This window comes from Suncus etruscus, chromosome 4 (genome assembly GCF_024139225.1).
Source record: "Suncus etruscus isolate mSunEtr1 chromosome 4, mSunEtr1.pri.cur, whole genome shotgun sequence".
In the NCBI taxonomy this organism is placed as follows: Eukaryota; Metazoa; Chordata; class Mammalia; order Eulipotyphla; family Soricidae; genus Suncus; species Suncus etruscus.
Window position 1 is genome coordinate 15,758,034 of NC_064851.1, and position 25,359 is coordinate 15,783,392.

At 46.0% G+C, this 25,359-nt stretch overlaps 1 protein-coding gene and 1 pseudogene across 1 annotated transcript; one reads left to right on the plus strand and one right to left on the minus strand.

Annotated features, from left to right (window-relative positions):
• The first annotated feature begins 1,700 nt into the window (after positions 1-1,700).
• LOC126008028 (uncharacterized) lies at positions 1,701-1,823 on the plus strand (annotated as a pseudogene).
• A 743-nt stretch (positions 1,824-2,566) lies between these two features.
• On the minus strand, positions 2,567-23,533 carry NECAP1 (NECAP endocytosis associated 1). Its single transcript, XM_049772103.1, has 8 exons — positions 23,397-23,533; positions 12,696-12,796; positions 11,957-12,061; positions 10,700-10,781; positions 8,927-9,035; positions 8,651-8,834; positions 5,725-5,827; positions 2,567-4,309 (listed from the first exon to the last, which is right to left on the minus strand). Exons 1-8 carry the CDS (start codon positions 23,489-23,491, stop codon positions 4,261-4,263), a joined length of 828 nt encoding a protein of 275 aa, XP_049628060.1. The 5' UTR covers positions 23,492-23,533; the 3' UTR covers positions 2,567-4,260.
• Positions 23,534-25,359: the final 1,826 nt, after the last annotated feature.

Below are 25,359 nucleotides of genomic sequence, written 5' to 3' on the forward strand. Positions count from 1 at the left end.
TGCATGCAGAGTATTTACAAACAACCTATCACTGAGCTATCACTAATTTAATTTTAAAAGATAAAATCGGGCCAGAGTGATAGCACAGAGAGTAAGCATTTGCCTTACATGCAGCTGACCTGAGTTTGAACCCCAGCATCCTATATGATCCCTTGAGCCACCTGGCATGATGCCTGAACACAGATCCAAGCCCTGAGCACAGATGGGTTATATAGCCCCTCTTCGAAAAATAAAATAAAATCCGGCACCAGGGAGATCACTCAAAAGACTGGAACACATGCATTACATACACCAGAAAGACCCAGCACACGGCCTGAGCATGGAATCTTCACAGCTTGGAATGCTCCTTGGGTCCCCTAAGCATCTCCCCACACTCCCCAAATCAAGTTCGAAGAGAAAATCTTATTCTGTACTTCACTTTCTGCCTATCCGAAGTAAGGATTGCTCTATGTTCCCAGCAAACTTTGAATCGAGCACAGATATAGGTAAACTATGCCTTACCCGTTTCCACCTGTCTGTTCCTCAGTGTTTTCTCCTATACCCAAGAAACACGAGGAGCGCGCCCTCCAGTGGTTGCATGCTGATATGTAGCCAGATGCAGAAATCCCCGAAAGGGCTTTTATGGCACTTGTTCAGACAGGTCACATAAGAAAATGTTCAAAAACAACAAAACTATTTGGAACCTTAATGCATAATGTTCAACTGAGTGAATCAAGTGGCCTTCCATAAGAAATGATCTTTTTTATTAAGTTATCTTAGTGTTTTCTTACACACATAATTTCACATCCATCACCAACGGATCCCTCCCTCGAGGACCATTTCCCTCCTTTCACTACCCCACCCTTAAAATTCAGTCGTGTGTATCAGTACTCCTGTTATCTTGGGCCGATTTTGCTTTCTTAAAGTCCCACATGAGAGAGACCTTTCTGTATCTATCCCTTTTCTCCTGACTTCACTCAAAAGTCCTCTACTTCCACCCTTTTAGCAAATTGCCTGATTTTGTTCATTCTTAGAGCTTTGTAATATTCTACAGTGTGTGCATAATACAACTTAGTCCATTCATTCAGTTGGGTCTTTAGGTTGTTTTCCATAGTTTATTATTGCATTCATCACTGCAATGAACACAGATGTGTGTATATATTCTTTTGAATTGATGTTTTTGTATTTTGAGACCAGCAAGTAGTATCGTGTTGAGTTTTATTCATATTGTTTTGCAGAGTCCTATATTGCTTTCCAAAGAGGATGCGCCAGACAACATTCCCACCTACAATGGATAAAGATTCCTTTTTCACCTCAACCCCAGTACAGGCTATTTCTAGACTTCTTGATATGTGCCAAGCACTGGTAAAATAGCTCAATATTGGTTGAGGGTTTATGTTTTGTTTAGTTCAGTTTGGTTTGTGGGTCACCCTGGTAGGTACCCTCAGTAGTTATTCCTGACTCTTCACTCAGAAATTACTCCATTTGACCAGGGGATCAAATGGGAAGCTGGGGATTGAATCAAAGCTAGTGCGTGCAAGGCAAACACCTTACCTGCTGTGCTATCACTCTGGTCCCACTCAATGTTGTTTTGATGTACATTTTCCTAAACATGAGCGTTTTTTCATGTGTTTGGAATTTGGGATGTGAGAGTTGACGATTTAAATTACTGTACCAACAAATGAAAATAAACATACTAAAAAATAAAGAGTATGAATGGGGTCCTCCCAGTGCTTACCACAGGCTGTGTTCTTTACACTAAATATAGAATGAGACGCAGTAAATGCACCCCATATATACTTCAGGCCCTTTGCCTGGAATGTATTGTGTTTGGGGTGGGGTGGGGGACACGGGGATAAGAATATGAATAGGGAGCAGAGTACAGAAGTTGCTTGCCTTGCATGGGGCAGACCAGTATCAATCTCCAGAAATTCTGAGCATGACCCCAAGACCCCCACCAAAACATTTTTTTGTGTGTGTGTTTGGGGTCATATCTGGTGATGCTTAGGATTATTCTGTACTCTGGAGATCCCACAAGGCCATGTGAGATGCCTGGGATCAAACCTGAAATTAACCACAGGCAAATGCCCTACCCACTATACTCTTTCCGGCCCCACCAAAACATTTTAAAAATAAGATGCTTCCATTATTCCAAAAATCTTTTTTTGGATTTTGGGTCACACAGGGTGACGCTCAGGGGTTATTCCTGGCTATGCACTAAGAAATCGCTCCTGGCTTGGAGGACCATATGGGACGCCGGAGAACAAACCGTGGGCCATCCTAGGTCAGTAGCATGCAAGGCAAAGGCCCTACCGACCGCTGCGCCACCACTCCGGCCCCAATTAAGTTCAGATTTTTTTTGGGGGGGGAGGGGGGTTGGGCCACACCTGGTGACCCTCAGGTGTTACTCCTGGCTATGCACTCAGAATCTGCGCCTGGCTCAGAGGACCTTATGGGATGCAGGGGATCGAACCCAGGTCCTTCCTGGATCAGCTGCATGCTGACCTACCACTTGTGCTATCGCTCCGGCCCCTAAGTTCAGATTTTTAAAAGATCACTAAATAGACAAAGCAAAAGACGACAGACACCTTTTCCCTTATTTTTAATACCATTATTGCACCAATACAACATATTCTTTATATACATATATCTTAAACTTCATTTTCAACTCTTCAGCAATTCAAATACGTAATATATTATCATCTTGAGAATACAAAGAACACAACATGGAAGAGGATTGCGAAAATAGGTTCCCAATCATTAGTCACTAGTGATTCTATAGACTTTCTTCTTAGTGTTTTCGATTGGAATTCTTTTTTTTTTACTGCCCTGCCAGAGCTCTTGAAGAACAGGGCTGCCTGGCAGGGAGACAATGAAAATAAATGGACCCCAAGTTAAAAAGAGTCAACAAAGAAATGCAAGAGAGAAAACCTCGTTAGAAATGAAGACCCTCCTTCAGCACACATATCCACCTTTAGATGGGATCCGTCCACCTCATCCTCAAAATCGCCCATTAGCGAACAACACAGACCGTGCCTGGTGGCCTGAGAAAGGGAACTCCTCACAGCTTTGTACAAGGAATGGGCAGAGGACAAGGAAAGCACACGGAGAGGATCCTGCTTTCAGACCCCCTGGCTGAGGAGGATCAGAGCTGCCGCCTGGGCTAGACCTCTCCCAGCTAAAGCCGGAATTGTCTCGCTCCCTTCAGAAATGGCGATAGCACAGGTCCTAGCAGCTTTCCACTAAAGAGCTCGCTGAATTAAGCTAAAAATTAAATATTAAATGCGTTTGAAAAGAGGCCAGATACCCAAGCAGCAAGGCAATAAGCAGATTTCAATGGCTTCGACCTCTCTGCTCCTTAGAGAAGATGAAAAACCTCATAACTGTTCATCTTCAGATCAAAGAAGGAGGGGGGGGGGCAGATAGTCCCTTGAGCTGTGCTGCAAACACAGCCTGAAGATGGAGGAGCCAAGCAAGTCAACCTTTCTCTAGAGCCTGACTCAGAAGCCTGGCCCCCTTGGACCGCTTGCATCCAAGAGACACCCACTGATGGGAAAGGCTGTACAATTCGACAAACCCAAGAACACCAAGAACAGCGCAGATGCCACCAGCACCACCCTCTTGGCACAGGGACAGGCATGTAAACATGCGAGAGGGCGATGGCACTGAGGTGGCATCAATGTTCACAGAAAAGCTGCCCTCAATAGGGCCAGTAGCCAGAACCGGGAGCAGGCCCTGGGTCACACCAAGGGGCTCCAAACTGACCAACGCCCAAGTCGGTTTATCTGTCTACTCTTCGGTGTCCCGAATTGGGGGTGGGGGCTAGGGGGAAAGTGTCATGGTTTTTAATCTACCTTCCCCTGAAATTGCTAAAGCGAGCATCCCCCAAGAGGCACACATGGGTCACAAGACGATTCTGCCACAAGTCAAGAGAATTTGAAGGATGGAGACAAGCTTGTTGCAGAGGCCGGTGGCGGTTTCCCCCTCTGAAGAGACCTGGGGCCTACGAGCCAACCTCGACTCTTCTAGTGTAAGACCCACGATTCCCTGCCTTGGGCAAGGAACAGGAGATGGGATTTCTCTTAGCTGTACAGCAAGGAAGAACAAAAGGAGGGGGGCATAAACGAGCTTGAACACAATAAAGAAGCTGTGGGAAGGACGGTCCGGGAATTTTGGTTCTGGGGAAGGAAGGGGCTGCCTAACTTCCCTCGCGGATTGGTGCCCTCTAGGTCTTCTTTTGTGATTCTTCGGGTCTGTCCGAAAAGGTATCCCCAACGTTGCTCAGAACTGGACCCAGTTGGATGGCTGTGGCGCCTGGTTTGGAACAGAGCTGCAAGACAGGGGAACAGAGAAAAGCATGAGACAGCATCAGGAGAGCGGCCTTGTTTACTGGTGTGTTCTGTTGTGTGTTCTCTGGCCACATCAAGTGATGCCCACCAGTTGCTAATGGCTCGATTCTTGGAAGACGCTCCCAGCAATGAATGGAGGAACAGGGGCCGGGCCAAAACCAGATCAGCCTCATTCACGGCAGCACTTACCCTGCTGTATCACTCCTGCCCATTATTTAATAGCTCTTAAGGTATCTAGGCCCAACTGAAGAAAAAGCTCTGGATTCAATCAAACTCAGCAAATGAAAAATAAAACAATAGGGGCAGAGATACAGCTCCATAGCAGAGTATTTGTTTTGCCTGGATGAGACTGAGTTCAGTCCCCAGTACCACTAAATAAATCACAGCCCAGAATTTCTGAAGTTGTACTTCATGGCAAGCCAACTTCATGGCAGGGTCTGAACTACCCTGGACTTCATCCTACAGCTTTTATGTTCCACCATTACCAGCAAAGTTCCACTTCCTTTCCGTACCAAGACTGCATTGGGGCTTCTTCTACTTTTCCCACTGAAACCCCATCCCTTTTCTCTTTTTAGGTTTTTGGGCCACACTTGGCAGTGTTCAGGGCTTATTCCTGGCTCTGAGTTCAGGAATTGCTCCTGGCAAGCTCAGGGGTCCATACAGGATGCCAGGGATTGAACTCAGGTTGGCCACATGCAAGGCAAGTGTGCTATTGCTCTGGCCCCTGAATCCCCTTTAGTCTGAAAAATGTGTAAGGGACTACGGGGACATAAAGTAACTATACAAATCATATTGATCAAGTTACTGATAATTATCTTTTTTTTTTTTCTTTTTCTTTTTTTCTTTTTTCTTTTTTTTTTTTGGTTTTTGGGCCACACCCTGTGACGCTCAGGGGTTACTCCTGGCTATGTGCTCAGAAGTTGCTCCTGGCTTCTTGGGGGACCATATGGGACGCCGGGGGATCGAACCGCGGTCCGTCCTAGGCTAGCGCAGGCAAGGCAGACACCTTACCTCCAGCGCCACCACCCGGCCCCAACTGATAATTATCTTAAAGACTAATTTCCCAGGGTCAGAGCCATAGCACAGCTGGTAGGGCAATTGCCTTGCACGTGGCCAAGCCAGGTTCAGTCCCCAGCATCTCATAGGGTCTCCTGAGCCTGCAGGAGTAATTTCTGATCTCAGAGCTAGAAATAACCTTTAAGCACTGCTAGGTGTGGCCCAAAATCCAAAAGAAAATTTCTCATGGTCCCCACATTCGGAAGCGCACTACCCCCAATTTAAGAAACCAGGGGCTCATCTCCTGCAAATCCCCTGCACTCTCAGAGGAGAAGTATCATCTGACTGGGCATCTCACTAACAGCCTGAGTTGGAGCATCTGGTTTCCTGAGGCTCCTACCTGGACGCAGTGCTAAAGTCTCCCCACAAGTCATTGCTTGCGGGAGCTGGAGCTGGCGCAGGTGTCGTGACAGGAGCAGGGGAGTCCAAATCTAAAAGAATGTCTGAAAGAAAAGAAGAAAATCAATGTGGGGGAGAGACAATGATGAAAATATCCTCAGAGGGGCCAAAGCAGTGGCGCAGAGTGGTAAGATGTCTGCCTTGCCAGCACTAGCCTAGGACGGACCACGATTCAATCCCCCAGCATCCCATATGGTCCCCCAAGCCAGGAGCAATTTCTTTTTTTTGTTTGTTTTGTTTTGTTTTTGGGTCACACCTGGCGGTGCTCAGGGGTTACTCCTAGCTGTCTGCTCAGAAATAGCTCCTGGCAGGCATGGGGGACCATATGGGATGCCAGGATTCGAACCAACCAACTTTGGTCCTAGATCGGCTGTTTGCAAGGCAAACGCCGCTGTGCTATCTCTCCGGGCTCCTCCAGAAGCAATTTCTAAACACATAGCAAGGAGTAATCCGAGTGTCACCATATGTGGCCCCAAAAACTGTATATATATATATATATATATATATATATATATATATATATATATATATATATATATCCTCAGGCTCTTACAAAGATAACATATGTTCACACAAAAACCTATACACAAATGTCCATTAAGTTTTGTTTCAGGGGCTGGAGAGAGAGCATGGAGGTAGGGCGTTTGACTTGTACGCAGAAGGACAGTGGTTCGAATCCCAGCATCCCATATGGTCCCCTGTGCCTGCCAGGGGTGATTTCTGAGCACAGAGCCAGGAGTAACCCCTAAGCGCTGCCGGGTATGACACCCCCCCCCCCAAAAAAAAGTTTGTTCTAAAGAACCAAAAACTGCAAACAAGCCAACTGCCTTTCCACAGGTGATGATCAAAGACACTGTGGCACATCCTGCCCATGAAATGCTGCTCAACCTTAAACAGAAACAACTAGAATGGGTTGGAAGGGGGAAAAAATCCATACCAAAGGCTTCTAACTTGATACTTCCACTTATTCCAGAAGTGACAATTTTATAGAGATAGAGATGGGGGTCAAGTGACAGTAAAAAGGGGAGAGTGCATTGCACACAGCCAACTCAGGTTCAATCCCTGGCATCTCTTAGGATCCCCCGAGCCTGCCAGGAATTATTCCCGAGCACAGAGTCAGGAGTATACAGAGTGCATCTGGGTATGCCCAAAAAAACAAAAATAAAATGAAAAGATTCCATAGAGGGCCAAAGAAATTGTCCCAGAAACTAGAGTACAAGCAATAAAGAGTAAAGGCAGCCTAATATTCGGTCCCTGACACATGATCCCCAGGAAAGAACCAAGTAAAAACAAGTACGACCAAAAATATTAAAATTCCAGAGAAAATTTGACTGGTATCAATTATTTATACAAAGGATCTGCATTATCTACTATATTAAGTCAAACCCCAGATTTTAATATCTGGTACCCTAATTTAGAAAAATTCCTTACATTCTTATTCTTTCTTTTATTTGCAGGAGGGTAGGGTGGACAATGAGGTTGGATTTTCAGCCACACATTTAATGGTACTCGTGGCTTGCTGGTCTTAAAAAAATACTTAAAAAAAAATGAGTGATAGCAAAGCGGTAGGGTGTTTGACTTGCACAAAACTGACCCAGGACAGACCCGGGTGTGAGTCCTGGAATCCCATATGGTCCCCCCACCCTGCCAGGAGAAATTTCTGAGCGCAGAGCCGGGAATAACCACTGAGTGCTGCCGGGTGTGGCCCAAAAACAAAACAAAAAAAATGTTTTTAATTATTTTGGTTTATTTTGTTCAGGTCTTACTCCTGGCTTTCCACACAGGGACCACTTCTGGTGGTATGTGGGGGAGCCATATGGGTGAAAAGAATCAAATTGGAATCAGCCACATGAAAGTCCCTAACCCTAACCCTATACCATCACCCTATAATATCATTCCAACCTCACATGCTCGTTCTTTAAATAGGAATAAATATGCCTAATCTTTTTTTAACCAGGTCTTTAGGGGGGAAAAAAGAGACTTCATAAACATAAATGTAGTCTTGGTTTCTCCAAACTGCCCTTGTGAAGAAAGGAAGACAACTAATAAGGCCAGAGAAGATTAACAAAGAGCGTAAGGTGCTTGTCTTGCACACAGTCAAAATCTTGAAGCGATCCCCTGCACTGCATCTGATCCCACGAGCATTGCCACGCATGACCCCCGAGGACAGAACCAGAGCAATAGCCAATGAGGTTAAACAGTCTCCCAAGAAATCCTAGCCATGATGTTCCCCAGACTCTTGCTAGTGGCCCTAGACTCATCTAACCCTCCAAAGGCTGCAGTAATTTTACATTCCCCACCTGCAGATAAGCAAAATGACACTCGGAGAAACTCAAACATGTTGCTGGGCACATCAGCTACCAAACAGCAGGTAGCTGACAAAATCTGGGACCTCTCAGCTCTCAGGCCATACCCAGCAGTGCTCAAGCTTGACTCCTGGCTCTGCACTAAGAATTTCTCCTCGATAGCACAGTGGCAGGGCGTTTGCCTTGCATGCAGAAAACCCAGATGGACAGTGGTTCGAATCCCGGCATCCCTTATGGTCCCCAGAGCCTGCCAGGAGCAATTTCTGAGCACAGAGCCAGAAGTAACCCCTGAGCACTGCCAAGTGTGAAAAACAAACCAAAAAACCAAAAAGCCAAAAACAAAAACACAACAACCAACAAAAGTATTCCTCCTGGTGTGCTCACGAGACTGAAACTGGGTTGGCTATGACAAGGCTGATGCCCTACTCACCATATTCTCGCTCTGGCTCCTTACCCATGAATTTTACAACAAAAGCCTCACCACTACCCTGCTCAGAAAACAGATGCAACCTGATGAAGATGACAAGATTTCTCCCAGAAAAGAAAAAAAAAGAGACTCACCTGCATCATTACCTCCATGATTCGATTTTGGAATGGGTGGTGGAGTGACGTGATTGCTGATGGGAACTGAAGTAGTTGGTGGGGGGACAGTGACTTTGCCTCCAGGTGGGGGTGGGAGTAAGCTCAGTCCCCCAGTCCCTGAAGTCTTAGGCTTAGAAGCACCTCCTTTCTTGGTTGTAATGTTCTAGGAAAAATAAAAAGCCAAAAATAAATAAACGATGAGAAGTAAAAGTAGAAATTGCAGTTTACAGAAAAATTTGAGAGGCCCATACTTACCCCAATGCTCAGTTTGATGGTCTGACCTTCCTTGAAGCCCAGATCCAACTTGGGACGATTGTCCATATCCTGAGATTCTTTAGAAATCTCAGATTCCTGCTTCACCCACCTTGGGAGAAAGAACAAAGTCTCTTAGTTTCAGAAACCTGCCAGGAGAGTCTGACACGAAAATGTGGGTGTAAAGATATTACGTCAAACAGCCTTCCAGAACGTAGAGGGAGGAAATGAGGAAGAATGAAACTGTAAAATAGGAGGAAAAAGACAAAAAGCACAAAACCCTGACCCACTGTGGGTACAGTACTGCCAGGCACTATAGAAAAAAATCGTCCTTCCCAAGGACAACACTTAGCTGTCAAGTCCTGTCATTCCTCACTGTTTCCAGCCTGCACCTGCACTTCGTGGCCGCTGCAATTTCAGAGAGGACCCGAATATAGGTGGCCAAACAAATGTTGCAGAAGGCAACCACAGGCCACGCCTGACACCTGACTCCTCATTGAGCTCACCAACACCCCTGATTTCTTCATGTGGCCCTCAGCCCCCTAAAAGCCAAGGGAAAATCCTCAGAGGCATCAAAAAGATCAGCCTCTCACACCACAGCTGTGCAAGGACTCAAAGTCCCTCCTGGGCTTCAGGCAAGGGCAGAACAAGGGCTAGAAAAACTGTCAAGAAAGAGCAAGTTGGGGAAAATGAAATCATGAGATTTGCTTATACAAGGATGGATATGGAGAGTCTTATGCTAAGCAAAGTGATTCGGGGGAGAGGGATAGACAATTAAAAGAGTTGCACTCATTTTGGATATTTACAAAAAAAAAATAGTATGCCCAAGGTAGAAAGCTTGCCAAAGAGAAGAGTGCAGGTAGGACAGCGAAGGGACCACTATGACAATAACAGTTGAGAATAATCTCTGAACAAGAACTGGGTAATGAAAGGACGTATAGTGATATACCAGGTACCCCCTCAATAACAATATTGCAAAAGTGTGTGTCTAAAAGAAAAAGTCTGTGAGAGAAAGAGAGAGAGAGGGAAGAAAAATGTCTACCGCAGAGACAAGAAGGGGGAAAGCGGAGAGAAACTGGGGACACTGGTGGTGAGAAATGTGTAATAGCGAAGCATGTTGTACATGATATGGTTGATAATCATGTAACTGTTTCTCTCAGTGATTAAATTAAAGAATTTATTATAAAAAAAACTCAGTGAACATGAAGAGGGAGGGAGGGAGAAAGGAAGGAAGGGAAGGAGGGAGGGAGGAAGACAGAATAGCACAGTGTGTATGGCATTTGCCTTGCACACAGCCAATCCAGGTTCAATCCTCAGCATTCCATATGGTCCCACAAGCACTGCCAGGAGTGATTTCTGGGTGCAGAGCCAGGAGTAACCCTGAGCGCTGGAGATGGGGAGGGGGAAGAAAAGATGGGGAAGGGAAGGAGAGGAGGGGAGGGGAAGGGAGAAGAGAGGGGAGGGGAAAAACTGGAACAAGCTCTGCTCTAACTCAAGATTCAAAAATAAAACCTCCAAGGAGCCCATGATGGAGCTAAGACACAGCAGATCCTGGATCATCTAACCCAGCCTCTCAAGACAAGCAGCACTCTGGAGCCAAAGAGATAGGAGAGTGGCTAGGGCTTCCCTTACACATGCAACCCAAATTTGGTCCTCAACATCCCATATGGTCCCCTGAGCATCACCAAGAGTAATTCCTGAATGCAGAGCCAGGCGTCACCCCTGAGCACTGCTGGAGTGGCTCGAAAACAAAAACAAAAGACAAGCACTACTCACTTGAAATGGTCTTGCAAGGAGACGTTAAAGTCGAAGGCATCTCCACGGTCGGTGAAGCCGATACCAATAAAGGCACTGCGCCCTGTGCGAGAGAGAACAACACTCAGATGAGCAGAGGGACCCCGCAGGCACAGACAGAAGAACTGACCTAGGTAAGAATCTGCGAGTAGCCAACATTTTCTCACAGACCCAGAGTCTTGAATTCCAGGTATACCAGGGCCGGGCCCCAAGCTGCCTGTGCGGGTCTGAGGCTTGGCCTGGACACAACCTCACGGGTTTGGTCAGTGTGACCTTCAGCTGCATTAATACACCAGCAGAACTAAGTTGCTGTCATCGACACCAGTTGGCCCCAAAAACATTTACTCTCTATCTTTTTACAGGAGAAGCCTTGCCAGCCTGACACGGGAAAGACACAGAGGGATTTGCCCTGGACAAGGACTCTAGAAGTCTGTCCGACTGAACACTGTCACAGACAATGGGCAGTGTGTGTCTGCTTAGGGCCGGGGAGATAGGACAGCGGGTAAGGTGCTCGCCCTGCATGTGGCTGAACTGGAATCAATCTGCCTAGCATCCACCTGGTCCTCCAAGCACCACCAGGAGTAATTCCTGAGCACAGAGCCATGAGTAAGCCCTGAGAACTGCTGGGGGTAGCCCAGAAAGAAAAAAAATATGTGTTTGGGGGCCGGACAGATAGCATGGAGGTAAGGCATTTGCCTTTCATGCAGAAGGTCATCAGTTCGAATCCCGGCATCCCATATGGTCCCCCATGCCTGCCAGGAGCAATTTCTGAGCATGGAGCCAGGAGTAACCCCTGAGCACTGCCGGGTGTGACCCAAAAACTACAAAAAAAAAAATGTGTTTGCTCTTTTTTTTATTTTTTTTGGTTTTTCAGGCCACACCCGTTTGATGCTCAGGGGTTACTCCTGGCTAAGCGCTCAGAAACTGCCCCTGGCTTGGGGAGACCATATAGGACTCGCCGTCCTTCCTTGGCTAGCGCGTGCAAGGCAGACACCTTACCTCTAGCGCCACCTCGCCAGCTCCATGTGTTTGCTCTTTGACTCAACATTCACTGCTCCTTATTTGTATCCACCTAGTAACAACTGCCTGACTTAGATTTGTGTTCATTTTATGTTATAAATAATGCTCGTCCTTCTTTGACAGGTACATTTAACTGAGAGAAAGGTGAGGGGAAAACGAGGTGACAAATGAGATCACGGTGAGGAGGACACGGTTTCACTGAAGCCCCAAAACTCTTACCAGTGCCATCCTGGATCCGGATTACAAAGTAGCGGCTGGAGTCAGTCACTGTCTCCACTGCAATTCCGGGGTACTGTTCCACTGGTGCCTGAGCAAAGAGCTCCCCTGACAGATGAGAGAGTAGGAGAGGGGGGGGGGGGAGAGAGAGAGAGAGAGAGAGAGAGAGAGAGAGAGAGAGAGAGAGAGAGAGAGAGAGAGAGAGAGAGAGAGAGAGAACATGCCCTTTAGACAAAATCTAATTTACAAGGTCTGAGACTTATTTTGAGTGTAAAGGTGCTTCCTTGCATACAACTGACCCTGGCTCAGATCCCCAGCACCACACAGGGTTCCCCAATTACCACCAGGGTTCACTTCTAAGCAGAGCCAGGAATAGCCCCTGAGCACTGAGAAACGAAAAAGGAATAAACCGGAGTGATGAAACAGCAGTCGGGAGTTTGCCTTTCATGCAGCCTCCCAGGGATCGATCTCTGGCATCTCTTATGGTCCCCCAAGCCCACCAGGAATAATTTCTGAGCATCGAGCCAGCAGCAACTCCTGAGCACCACTGGGTGTAATCCGAAAGCAAAATGAAAACAAAAACAAAAATTTAATTTTTTTTTTTAAAAAAAGTACTTTAATTTATAAGTACTTCCATTCCAGTCCCCAACTCGAAGGTACATCCCAGCACACTGAACCAACCGACCAATAAAAGTTGGATAACAAGCTTTTATGTGAGAAACTGGTCCCCAGCATGGAGTACCTGAAACCTTATCCTCAAGCTTGATATATGCAATCTTCCCTTTTGAAGTGATTCGAAGGCGGCCAGTCCAATCGGGCTGGTCTAATTTCCAGTCAGATGCCCTAGGAGAAGAAAAAAGCAGCCTTGGGTTGCAGGTCTAAAAAATGCCTGTGCAGAACCAACTGCCGTATTTCTACTTCTCTGACCAGAATTGCCTTTTTTTTTTTATTACCTTGTAAATAAATCAGATGCTTCGTTTAATATAGGATTTTGCAGTCAAATACCATCCAAAAAAAATGTAAAGGAAGAAAAGCAAGGTCAGGGAAATAGTACAGTGGGTAGGGTGTTTGCCTTGCATGAAGCTGATCTGGGTTCAGTTTTCGGCATCCCGTATGGTTCTCTGAGCACTGCCAGGAGGAACCCCTGAGCAGAGTTCAGTGTGGCCCAAACACAAAAAAGAAAAAAGAAAAAAGTAATTTTTGTTTTGACTATTTTATATTAGCATTAATATCTGCTCCATCCCTCTCCCATTTTTAATGTTCCTCAACATGACACTAATCTCAGACTGTTGATAATCTCACATATTAGTGTTTTACTATATCGTAACAATAAAACCTACTTTATGAAACAGATTGGGTAACAGGAGCCTCTTTGAATTCCTAGTTACATTCTCTTTCATTGAAACAACCAGTATCTGCAGACAGTTGATTAAGCCCCAAGAGAAGTTCCAGGTATTTGGGATATAACAGTCTACCAAGACCTGCTCTCCTGAGGCTTCAACTTTTAAGAACACAGCATAATGTTTTAAACCATCGGGCCAGAGATAGTACAGCAAGCAGGGTATCTGCCTTGCACGTAGAGAACTCCAGACCCCCATAGGGTCCCTCAACCCCTAGCAGGAGTAGTCCCTGAGTAGAGCAGAGTCGGGAAGAAGTCTTGAGCACCATTAGATAGGAACTCCCCCCGAAAAAAATTATTTTTCTTAAGCCAAAAAAAAGATACAGAATAAAGATTGAATATCTCAGAAAGTGAAAACACAGAGGCAGGAGAGGCAGACTGGAGAGGGTAGGAGGGCTAAGTAGGTAGGTCCCAACAGTAGAAAAAGTGGTCCAAGTCGACTTTCCAATCAATAGGGTAAAATGTGAGCAAAAAAAATTAAGAAAGGGAAAAGAGGTGGGCCAGAGCAGTGACGCAAGCAGTAAGGCATGTCTGCCTTAAATGCACTAGCCTAGGGCAGACAGAGTGGCTCAATCTCCCCCCCCCCCACACACACACACACACACATCACTGGGTGTGGCCCAAAAACCGGAGGAGGGGGGAAAGAAGGGAGAGGTACCAGGTAGGTCTCAGGGTTTCGGAATAGCTGGAGGCACTGAGACCAGAGAAACAGTCAATGCAAAGGAGCCAACTAGAATGTTGGTCCTTAAGCAGGGAAGCCTTTGTGGTTTGAATAAATCAAGAGATGAAACAATCAGGTAACAGTCAGGTCACAGAGGAAGAAATTTGACTTGAACTCGGGAGTAAATGAGAAGAAATTATGGTTTTAATCAGCGGCATGGGATGATCTCCACTTCATTTTATTAGGGAGGTAGTTGGTTTGAGCCACCCCTCCCTGTGCAGGGCCTGTTCCTGGCTCTGTGCTCAAGGGTCAACCCCTGGCTGTGCTTGGGGAGCTGGGTGGGGGGGGGGGGGGGGAAGGGGAGGGGATATGTGGTGCAAAGATCCAAAACGGGGATCTGTGGACACAAAGCAAATGCCTTCAATCCTGCCTTCCCTCTCAGCCCTACCTTTTCTTTTGAAAGTATTACTTTAGGGCCAGAAAGATAGCATGAAGATAGGGCGTTTGCCTTGCATGCAGGACAGTGGTTCGAATACCAGCACCCCATATGGTCCCCCGAGCCTGCCAGGAGCGATTTCTGAGTGTAAAGTCAGGAGGAACCCCTTGAGGGCCGCTGAGTGTGACCCAAAAGCAAAAAAAAAACAAAAAACAAAGTCTTGCTTTGCTGTGACTGTAGATGCAAGGATATTAGTGCTCATATTAGGGAATTAATAAGGGACTGATTATGGCAGTGACTTAGATGCTGATTAGGAAGAGAGAGTGATGAGATTCTGGATGATTTGAAGGAAGAGGCAACAAGATCTTCCTAACAAACAAATAGCTGTCAAAGGCAAAAAGAAAAGTGATGGATGGATGACTCATGGTAGAGGACGCCTGAGCAAAAGAATTGCAATAAGGGGCCGGAGAGATAGCATGGAGGTAGGTTGTTTGCCTTGCATGCAAAAGAATAGTGGTTTGAATCCCGAGCCTGACGGGGGTGATTTCTGAGCGTAGAGCCAGGAGTAGCCCCTGAGTGCTGCCAGGTGTGACCCAAAAATTAAAAAAAAAAAAAAAAAAAAGGAATTGCAATAATTGAGCATGTCTAAAGAGAAAACCCAGCAGTTTCTCCTGGGAGATGCTGACTGAGGGTTCTAAAGTTGATTTTCAGGAGGAGAGAGAAGACAGCTGGATACATGAGTCTGCAGTTCAGTAAAGACCTGCGAGCTACAGGTGTCAATGGTCTAAAAACATTAGAAAACTGTTCCTGGACAGCACAGCCCCATTCAGCCACACAACACTTCAATATCTTATAGTAAAGTCAACTCAGTGGTATCACGGGAAATCTGATGGGAAAGTTACAGAGAAAACTACCAAGCTCAGTGAGCCTGAGCAGTAACACAAAAGGCCCAATTAGCACCAACCACAGCTCAGTAAATACTTAGACACGGGCTTTAATGACACCATGGAGAGATAACACAATTATTTCAAATTGAACCTTATTGATCTAAGTGTTGATAAATCCATTTGTGTTGTAACAAACAATACGAAGTAAATCGGTTTGTGCCTGCATGGAGGCAGGCTAGGGTGGTGGTTGAGATTGGGAACACTGCTGAAGGGAAGGTCACAATGGTCCTAGGATTAGTGTCTGTCACAATGGTCCTAGGATTAGTGTCTGAAAATTGAATGCCTGAAAGTACTGCATTATGGGGGGGGGGGGGTGTTTTGTTTTTGTTTTTGGCCACACCCATTGATGCTCAGGGGTTACTCCTGGCTATGTGCTCAGAAATCACCCCTGGCTTGGGGTGGACCATATAGGATGCCAGAGGGATTGAACTGTGGCCCATCCTAGGCTAGCACTTGTAAGGCAGACGCCTTACCTCTAGCCACCGCTCTGGCCCCTGAAATTACTGCATTATTAAAAACCTGCTGAATCACGATGTTATAATAAAACTTAAAAAGAATAAAAAAAGGGGGAGACGGAGATAGCATAGTAGTAGAGAGTTTGCCTTGCAAGTGCAGACCCAGGACAAATGGTAGTTCAGATCCTGGCATCCCATATGGTCCCCTATGCCTGCCAGGAACGACTTCTGAGTGCAGAGCCAGGAGTAACTCCAGAGCACCACACAGTGTGACCCAAAAACCAAAAAAAAGAAAGAAAGCTGGGGCCAGAGATAGTACAAAGGTTAAGGCACTTGGTTTGCATCCCCACAACCCCAGTTTGAATCCACGGCCACCAGATATGGTCCCCTGAACACAGCTAGGTGTCACTTCAGAGCACAAAACCAGAAAGAGTGAGCCCCCGAGTACTGAATGTGGTCCAACACCACCCCCAAAAAATTAAAATAAAGTATCAAAAAAAACACTGATTTAAAATCTATGTTATAGGGGCCAGAGAGATAGCGTGGAGGAATGGCATTTGCCTTGCATGCAGACGGATGGTGGTTCGAATCCCAGCATCCCATATGGTCTCCCGAGGCTGCAGATTTCTTTTTTTGTTTGTTTGTTTGTTTGTTTTTGGGTCACACCCAGCATCGTTCAGGGGTTACTTCTGGCTCTACACTCAGAAATCATTCCTGGCAGGCTCAGGGGACCATATGGGATGCCCGGATTCAAATCACCATCCTTCTGCAAGCAAGGCAAACACCTTAACTCCATGCTATCTCTCTAGCCCTGCTGGGAGCAATTTTGAGCGTAGAGCCAGGAGTAACCCGAGGGCTGCCAGGTGTGACCCAAAAAACAAAACAAACAAACAAAAAATCCATGTTATAAACAAATCCAAATGAAATCCAAAGTTATTGTTTTTCTTTGCTTTGAGGTCACACCCAGCAGTGCTCTGAGGCTCCCATGGTGTTCAGTGTTCTCTCTGGCAGTACTCAGAGGGCTATGTGGTGCCAGGACAGAATCCAAGTCTCTGACATGCAAAGCACGTATGCTCCAACACACTAAGCTCTTTGTGCAGTTCCAAGTCATTATTTAAATATTGACCAATCTGACAAAAGTTACACTTGTGGTTTTTATTTGCCAAGAAAATAACAAGGAAGGTAAGCCAAGTACTAACAGGCATACTTAGGAGCCTGAAAACTAGAACCAGTTTAGAAAGGTAAAAGTATGGTTATCAAAACAGAATAGTTGACCCAAAGGGTACATGACGGTGAAAAAGGAAGTGAAAATTAAACAGCGCTGGGGCTGGAGAGATACTTCAGCAGGTAGAATGCTTGTCTTGCATCCGGCTGGGACTTAACTCTGCCACCTCACTAGAGTTCAACAATCTAAGCGGTTACTGAAAATGTGGGACAATGGGGCCAGAGAGAGAGAACAGCAGTAGGGCATTTTCTGACCCAGGACGGACCTGGGTTCAATTCCTGGCATCCCATATGGTCCCCCCGCGCCTGCCAGGAACAATTTCTGAGAGCAGAGCCAGGAGTAACCCCTGAGCTCCACCAGGTGTGGTCCCAAAAAAAAAAAAAATTAATGAATGAATTAAATAAAATATGGAGGAAAAGTAAAAGAAAATGAAGGCTACAAGACTTGCTGCCCATTGGAGGCCCTGTCTTTGTCCTATGATCAATATGAAGATCACCAGTGTGTGATGACTTCCTAGTGAGTCAATGAATTCCTGGCAGTTTTCCTCAGCCCTGAATCTCACACAGCTCCTCCCTGCTCTTCAGACCAGGTCAGAGCATCTCAAGGGACCTCAAGGGCATCTCTTGTCTTCTGACAAGCTGAAAGATGAAACTACCTAGCAAAAACCCTAAATAAAGGTATCCTCACACACACACACACACACACACACACACACACACACTCACACACACAACCCTAAACAAAGGTGTCCACACACACACATACACACATACACACTTCCTTTTCCCAGTAACCTCTTCTTTTGATATGTAAGAGCCCACCTGAATTACTAGCCCTTTCCCCTCCTGAATGGGGAATTGGTTTGAATAAAGAGAACAGTTCTGGCTTGGGAGATGGTGCAGAAAAAGCACAAAGCAGAGAGGCCGTGAAGTATAAAGCAGAATAACTCTGATGAATCAGTCCTAACTGCTTGGTGTATTATTTCTCCGCCAATACCCTGCTTCATCAGACCCGTCCGCCTAAGGAACTAGAAATACAGTTCGTGGGATGCAGGCTCAATCCACTCATGGATATTTTTATTGTACAACAATCCACTCTTCTGGCCTCACGATTTTTCATTTAGATCAGCAAGAAAACCTTACAACAGCCATATGGAATGGGCATGACAAAGCCTACTGTATCTCTCTCTCTGTTTTTTTTTTTTTACTTTTTGCTTTATGAACCATACCCAGCAGTGTTACTCCTGGCTCTACACTCAGGAATTACACCTGGCAGGGCTCAGGGTACGTTATGGGATGCCGGAAATCGAATCCAGGTTGGCTATAAGCAAGGCAAGCACCGTACCCGCTAGACTGTAGCTCCAGTCCCTCTCCCTCACTCTCTAAGTGAAGGAAAGGATAATAACTTAATAGGTCATGATGTCTAACTTCAAACTTCAGCATTTTCATTACCGGTTTTTGTTTTTTTTGTTTTTTTGTTTTTTTGTTTTGTTTTTGATTTTGGGGCCATAGCTGGTGGCACTCAGGGTTACTCCTGGCTCTGAACTCAGATTTTCACACCTGGCAGGCTCAGGGGGCCATATGCGATGCTGGAGATTGAACATATGCAAGGCAAAATACACTCTGTGCTATCGCTCCAGCCCCAGCATTTTTTTTTTTTTTTTTTTTTTTTTTTTTTTGGTTTTTGGGCCACACCCGTTTGACGCTCAGGGGTTACTCCTGGCTATGAGCTCAGAAATCGCCTCTGGCTTGGGGGGACCATATGGGACGCCGGGGGATCGAACCGCGGTCCGTCCTACGTTAGCGCTTGCAAGGCAGGCACCTTACCTCTAGCGCCACCTTCCCGGCCCCAAGCCCCAGCATTTTTATTACATTAAACACACTACTGATTTACCAGAAAGAAGGATAGTGATGAATAAATAAAAGTTTCATAGGGCTAGAATACCTTTCTTTCTTGGTTTTTGGCCACACCCAGCAGTGCTCAGGGGTTACTCCTGCTCCGGGCTCAGAAATTGTTCCTGGCAGGCTCAGGAGACTCTGGCCCCTGGAAAAGCATTTTCTTTCCTTTTATTTATTTTTTTTAAGTGACAAGGATTTGGAAAACCATTTTCTGCCATTTTCTCATGGACCTCACTTTTCCCTACAGAAATCTGGTTAGTTTGGGGCCAGAGCAAAAGCACAGTGGGTAGGGCGTTTGTCTTGCACACAGCCAATTTGAGTTCAATCCCTGGCCTCCCTCCCCCGTGCCTGCCAGGAGCATTTCTTTTTTTTTTTTTTTTTTTTGGTTTTTGGGTCACACCCGGCAGCATTCAGGGGTTACTCCTGGCTCTACACTCAGAAATCACTCCTGAGAGGCTCAGGGGACCATATGGGATGCCGGGATTCAAACCACAGTCCTTCTGCATGCAAGGCAAACACCTTACCTCCATGCTATCTCTCCGGCCCCGAGCATTTCTCAGCAGAGAACAAAGAGTAAATATGAATACTGAGTGCTGCTGGGTATGCCCCCCCAATAAAAACATCTGATTGGTATAAGTATGAGAAGCAACACTTGACACTAAATCAGTGTTTCCCAAAGTACATAACAATTGAGAATAGCAGTTAGCACTGGGTTGCTTTTTGTTTGTTCTCTTAAAGAAGGTAGATTTTTCTGCGGAGTGCTGACAAGGATAGTGGTAGACACATTTAGAATCTCAGCACTAGGTGGATCAATCACTTACATTTTTTTTTTGGGTGGGGGGTTTGGGTTTTTGGGCCACACCCTTTGACGCTCAAGGGTTACTCCTGGCTCAGAAGTCGCTCCTGGCTTGGGGGACCATATGGGACACGAGGGGATGGAACCGCAGTCCGTCCTAGGCTAGCGCTGGCAAGCGCCTTACCTCAAGCGCCACCTCACCGGCCCCACTTACATTTTCTAATCTTATTAGTTACCACCCAAAAAAAAATTTTCCTGCTTCCTTAAAAAAGATTTTTTTTCAGGGGCCATAGTGATAGTACAGTACGTAGTGCTTTTGCTTTGCACACAGCCAACCTGGGTTTGAGCCCCAACATCCGGTCCGCCAAGCCTGCCAGAAGCAATTTCTGAGAACAGAGCCACGAGTAACCCTTGAGCACTACTGGGTATGACAAAAAAAAAAAAAGATTTGTCTTTAAGAGCAGCCTAAAGAATAACTCACACTCATCATGGATTCTGATAAACAAAAGAAATACTCGAACAACTAAAAAGAAACATTTATTAAATATCGTATTATATGCATGGACTGTGCCCATTTTTGTGAAAACTTGGAATATCTTAAAAGTGTAAGTGGTTCTCTCTCCATTTCCACAGAGAAAAGAAATTACAGTTCAAAAAGACCAAGGATGTGGCTCAAGTGGTAAAGCACATACTTTTCCTAGGTGAGGCCTGTATTCGATCCCCAGAACTGCACAATCCCTCCCACCCTCGCCACTGCATTAGCACAAGAGTAACATGACTTGCCAGAGATGACACAAAAAATAAGAATCATGGGGGTTGGAGAGATATTATAGAAGGCAGGGTCTTGCACACAGCCAATGCAAGTTCAGTCCCAGATACTCATATGGTCCCAAGCCTTGCCAGGAGTGATCCTTGAGCACAGAGCCAGAAGGAAGGCCTGTGCAGAGCCAGGAATAAGCCTTGAACACAGCCACATGTGACCCAACAATAAACAAACAAAAATAAGAATCAAAGATTCCGACTTAGTTCTGCTTCTTTATTCACTATATTGAGGTTGAGGATGTAACACCTCTTGGAGTGTAACTTGTGTTAATAATTAGCACAGAAGTCATAAGATGAGAAAAAAGGGGGAAATTAAAAAACTGCTTTGACAGCTCAGTGCAGTTCACTGACATATGATTTCAGGCAGTGGGTTAACTAGAGGGTGAGGCTGGGGTGTGAAAGGTAGAGGCTGTAGTTGGGGAAGAGAAGCCAAATCTTTTCTAAAGCTCATAAAGGAAAAAAAGAAGAGTAGATGGGAACACAACAATAGTACAGTGGGTAGACCGTTTGCTTTGCACACAGCCAACCCGGGTTCAATCCAGCATCCCATATGGTCTCCTGAGCCTGCCAGAAGCAATTTCTGAGCACAGAGCCAAGAGCACCGCCAGATGTGGCCAAAAAAGTGATGGATATGTAGAACATATTCGTGAGAAAATCTAATCTCCACTTACAAACCTTAAGGTATTCTATCTTATTTCAATAGTTCAGTCAATACTAGCTTATAAGGATTTAATGTCACCTCCTAATTTTGCCTTCTGTCAACACCTATAAAGGAGACCACTGTGAGTTGGGCACGGTGCTAGACCTTGGGAGTATAAATTACCCCCAATGAAAATTACTTCAGGTTACTCCTAATCTCATTTAGAAAAAGCAGGGACATCGATGATCGAAAACAATACAGAATAGAGTTCGTGTAGTAGAAGCAGGAAAAGAAGTAAAACAGAACACTCAGCACACTTGAGACAAATGAATAGGTCAAAGTGGGAAGCTTCCCCAACGTGACATCTCAGGTGAGTCACAAACAGCGCCTGCAATTACTATTTAAAAGCATGTAGGGCCCTAGGGTAACCAGTGCTGATGACAGTCTGAATTGAGAACACTCTACAACCACAGGGCCTGGCACACCGGCCTGCAAGACACTGATTACTGGTCAGACAAAATAATAGCTGCAGGGAGAAAGAGAGGTTGTTAGCTTGTCAGCCTTGGCAATGACAAATGCCAAGAGAAAATGGCAATGGTGAGATGGAGCTGGGAAGGGAATGAGAATTGGATCTTTGGATCCAGGATATCATGGCTTGCAACGAATGAGAGGTCTAGCACTGCAAAGCGGTTGTCCCAGCAACAAAAACAATAAATTTCATAAAGAAAACTATCTCATATCTTTATGAGACTGCCTTTCTGTATGTAAAATTATTAGGATTTCACTTAACAGCCTCTCCCACTTCCCTCCACCTCTACCACCACCACCCACAAAATCTTCTGAAAGAGACACAACCAGATCAGTTTGTTGTCATGAATTTTTTCCCATTTTTCAGAAAACAAATATTTGTCCCAAATCATACAACTACTAAGTTGCCACGGCTCACTTTCATACGTTTATTTTTTTTTCCTTTCTTGTAACCCAGGGAGATATGATAAATCTGGGTGATATGGAACTTTTGGATGTCTACAACATCCTCAGCCCCCTCCTAATCACTGGATGACCAGGTAACCAGTGAGACCTTCAGAGAGAATGTTGTGTTAACTCAGGAGGGAAAGAGAGATTCCAAGGGGGTAAAGAGGGTAGGTAAGTAGGTAGGTGAGCACATAACCAAAATATACTAGAAAGTAAACAGAAAGAACCAAACCTGGAAAGCCATCTGGACCGAACCTTGGCCCGCTGGCAAAAGGAAATAGAAACCCCTGACAGTGGAAGGTGATCTTTGATCATCCGCAAGAGGAGATGAGATCATCCCAACTGTGGCCACACACACACACTGATCTCACACACACACACACACACACACACACACACACAGATCATCCCAACCGTGGCCACACAAACACACTGATCACACACACACTGATCACATACACACACACTGATCTCACACACACACACTAATCATCCCAACTGTAGCCACACAAACACACACACTGATCACACACACACAGAGACACACTGATCATCCCAACCGTGGCGCCACACACACACACACACACACACACACACACACACACACACACACACACACACACCTGGCAAAAAGACAAGAGAAAACCCCTACGGTGGAAGGTGATCTTTGATCACCCGCAAGGGGAGATGAGATCATCCCAACCGTGGCCATCCGTATACACACACACACACACACACACACACACAACCATCCAGCACCAATGTGCAAGGAGAAGGGGATGCTCCCGGGGAGAGGGGGGAGGAGCTGGGGACGAGTGACAGACACACTGAAGGGCGCCGGGGAGGCAGGATCTCGAGGAGGGAAGAAGGTGACAGGCGAGGGGGCAGCAGGCCTGCGGATGCTGTGCTGGAGAGCAGATGGGCAGCCCACAGGGGGTCCGGGGGAGAAGGGGGTGCGGGAATGACATGATTTCCCATAAAGCAACGGAAACAAGGCCTTGGGCAGCTCTCAAGTGGGGAGGAGGAAAGAGCAAGACCAGGCACAGGTACCAGATGGGGGGAGAACTCTGCAAGGTGACAGGTCAAGCCAGGGATGCCAGGGAGATGGGGATGGGCAGCGCTGTCACCCTGGGAGGAAAAGAAACCCTCATTCCCCCCGATCCGGTTGGCACTCGGGGCTTTGGGGTACCTATAGCCGCGATTGGAGGCCCGGGGAGGGATCCGGTAGACGCTGACGTCCGGCTTGACACACAGCACAGATTCATATTCCAACTCGGACGCCATCTTGGCTGCGCTCTCCGCGCCACCGGGGGAGGCGGGGCGTAATGCACGTAAGGGGCGGGGCGTTGTGCACGTAAGGAGCGTGGCGTCATGCACGTAAGGGCGGGGCGTACTGTGCGTAAGGGGCGGGGCGTAATCTTCGTAGGGGTCGGGCCGAGGGTGGAGAGTGGCGCCACGACTCTACTTCCGCTTCCGCCAGCTAGCGCTGGCGTTCCGGGGAGGAACTTCCGGTGACGAACTTCCGGTGACCGAGAGTGAGGAAAGCCATGTTGAAAGCTGGGAGTGTAGTGACGCACTGCGGCTTCCTGTCCACCCATCCCTTAGTATGTATGAGTCATGGCAAAGATTGGGCTCCAGGTGGTGGTGACTCACGTTGTGGAAAATCTCTTTAACCGGAGAGGTGATGAGAGGGAGCGCCATCTTGATGTCTGCAGATTGTCTGTGGTGCTCAGTCATAAAAGAAAAGAGGGCCATCTTGAAATATGGGCTTTTTTTTTTAATCAATTACAAGAAAAGTATTTTATTGACGTTAATTGTATGCATGCTTTTGTTATGGAAATAGGCAATAAATTATTTTAGATGGAGTGGATGGGTTATCTTTATTATCTCTGTAAAAAACAGTGAATATCACTAAAATGTTAGAGGGCTGGGTAATAAAAATGTTATCCCAGATTAAGAACAGTGTTGAGGGGCCGGGCGGTGGCGCTGGAAGTAAGGTGCCTGCCTTACCTGCGCTAGCCTAGGAGACGGACCGCGGTTCGATCCCCCGGCGTCCCGTATGGTCCCCCAAGCCAGGAGCGACTTCTGAGCGCATAGCCAGGAGTAACCCCTGAGCGTTACCGGGTGTGGCCCAAAAACCAAAAAAAAAAAAAAAGAACAGTGTTGAAGTTATCCAGGGGTACTTTTAGTAGTAAAGAGACTAATATATTCTGCATTTTTAGTGTTTAGCAACATCACCTCTTTTCACTAGTATTTCTTGGATGGAGCCCACTACTGTGATATTTGCTGATGCTGGAGGTCTGTCCTTGAGAATTGGATGCATGGCACTCTATACACTCCAGGATCTTCTTTAAGAGGAGACACCAGGATCCAGCCAGTCACTTCATGTTTTTCTGGGCCAACCCCAGGTCTGAATGGCCTGTCCTGGTCACCAGGCAGATGTCTGTGGTGCTCAGGCATAAAAGAAGGCCATCTTGAAATCTGAGCCATTTTTTTTAATCTATCATTCCCTTTCTTAAATCTAACTTCCTTATATATTAATAATAAAAAAACTAAAAAAAATATAATAGACTCTGATGTGAAAATTATACTACTACAAAACACTATCATGTACTTATGAAAAAATAATTTCAGAGAGTTTTTTTAAGAAGCTATGTGCAGGGGGCCAGAGAGATAGTTAAGGCATTTGCCTTGCTTGTTGCTGATCCAAGTGGGATCCCTGGCACTACTCCCCAAGCATCACTGGAAGTGATCCCTGAGTACAAAGCCAGGAGTAAGCACTGAATACTACTGGTGTGACCCCAAACCCAAAGATAAACACTCAAATAAATAAATAATGAAGTAAGCAATAACTTTAGAAAAAAAACTAACTTCTTGGCAGAAAAGGGGTATCTGCCCTCCCATAATCCCCCACTCCAGGAAATAGCCGACCCACTCAGTCATGGTGGATTTTAACCTAAAATCTAAACGTTAAAATGCTTGTTTTTGATTCTTTGCCTTATGGCATTTTTTTTCTTTTTCTTTTTCTTTTTTTTTTTTTGGTTTTGAGGCCACACCCAGTGACACTAAGGGGTTACTCCTGGCTATGCGCTCAGAATCGCTCCTGGCTTAGGGGACCATATGGATGACAGGGGGTCAAACCCAGGTCCGTC

Excerpts from the sequence above, each read along its gene's own strand:
- NECAP1 (XM_049772103.1), bottom strand. The coding sequence starts at position 23,491 with ATGGCGTCCGAGTTGGAATATGAATCTGTGCTGTGTGTCAAGCCGGAC. Across the intron at positions 8,835-8,926 it reads CCATCAAACTGAGCATTGGG|AACATTACAACCAAGAAAGG; the intron begins GTAAGTATGGGC and ends TATTTTTCCTAG. Across the intron at positions 5,828-8,650 it reads TCATGGAGGTAATGATGCAG|ACATTCTTTTAGATTTGGAC; the intron begins GTGAGTCTCTTT and ends CTTTTCTTTCAG.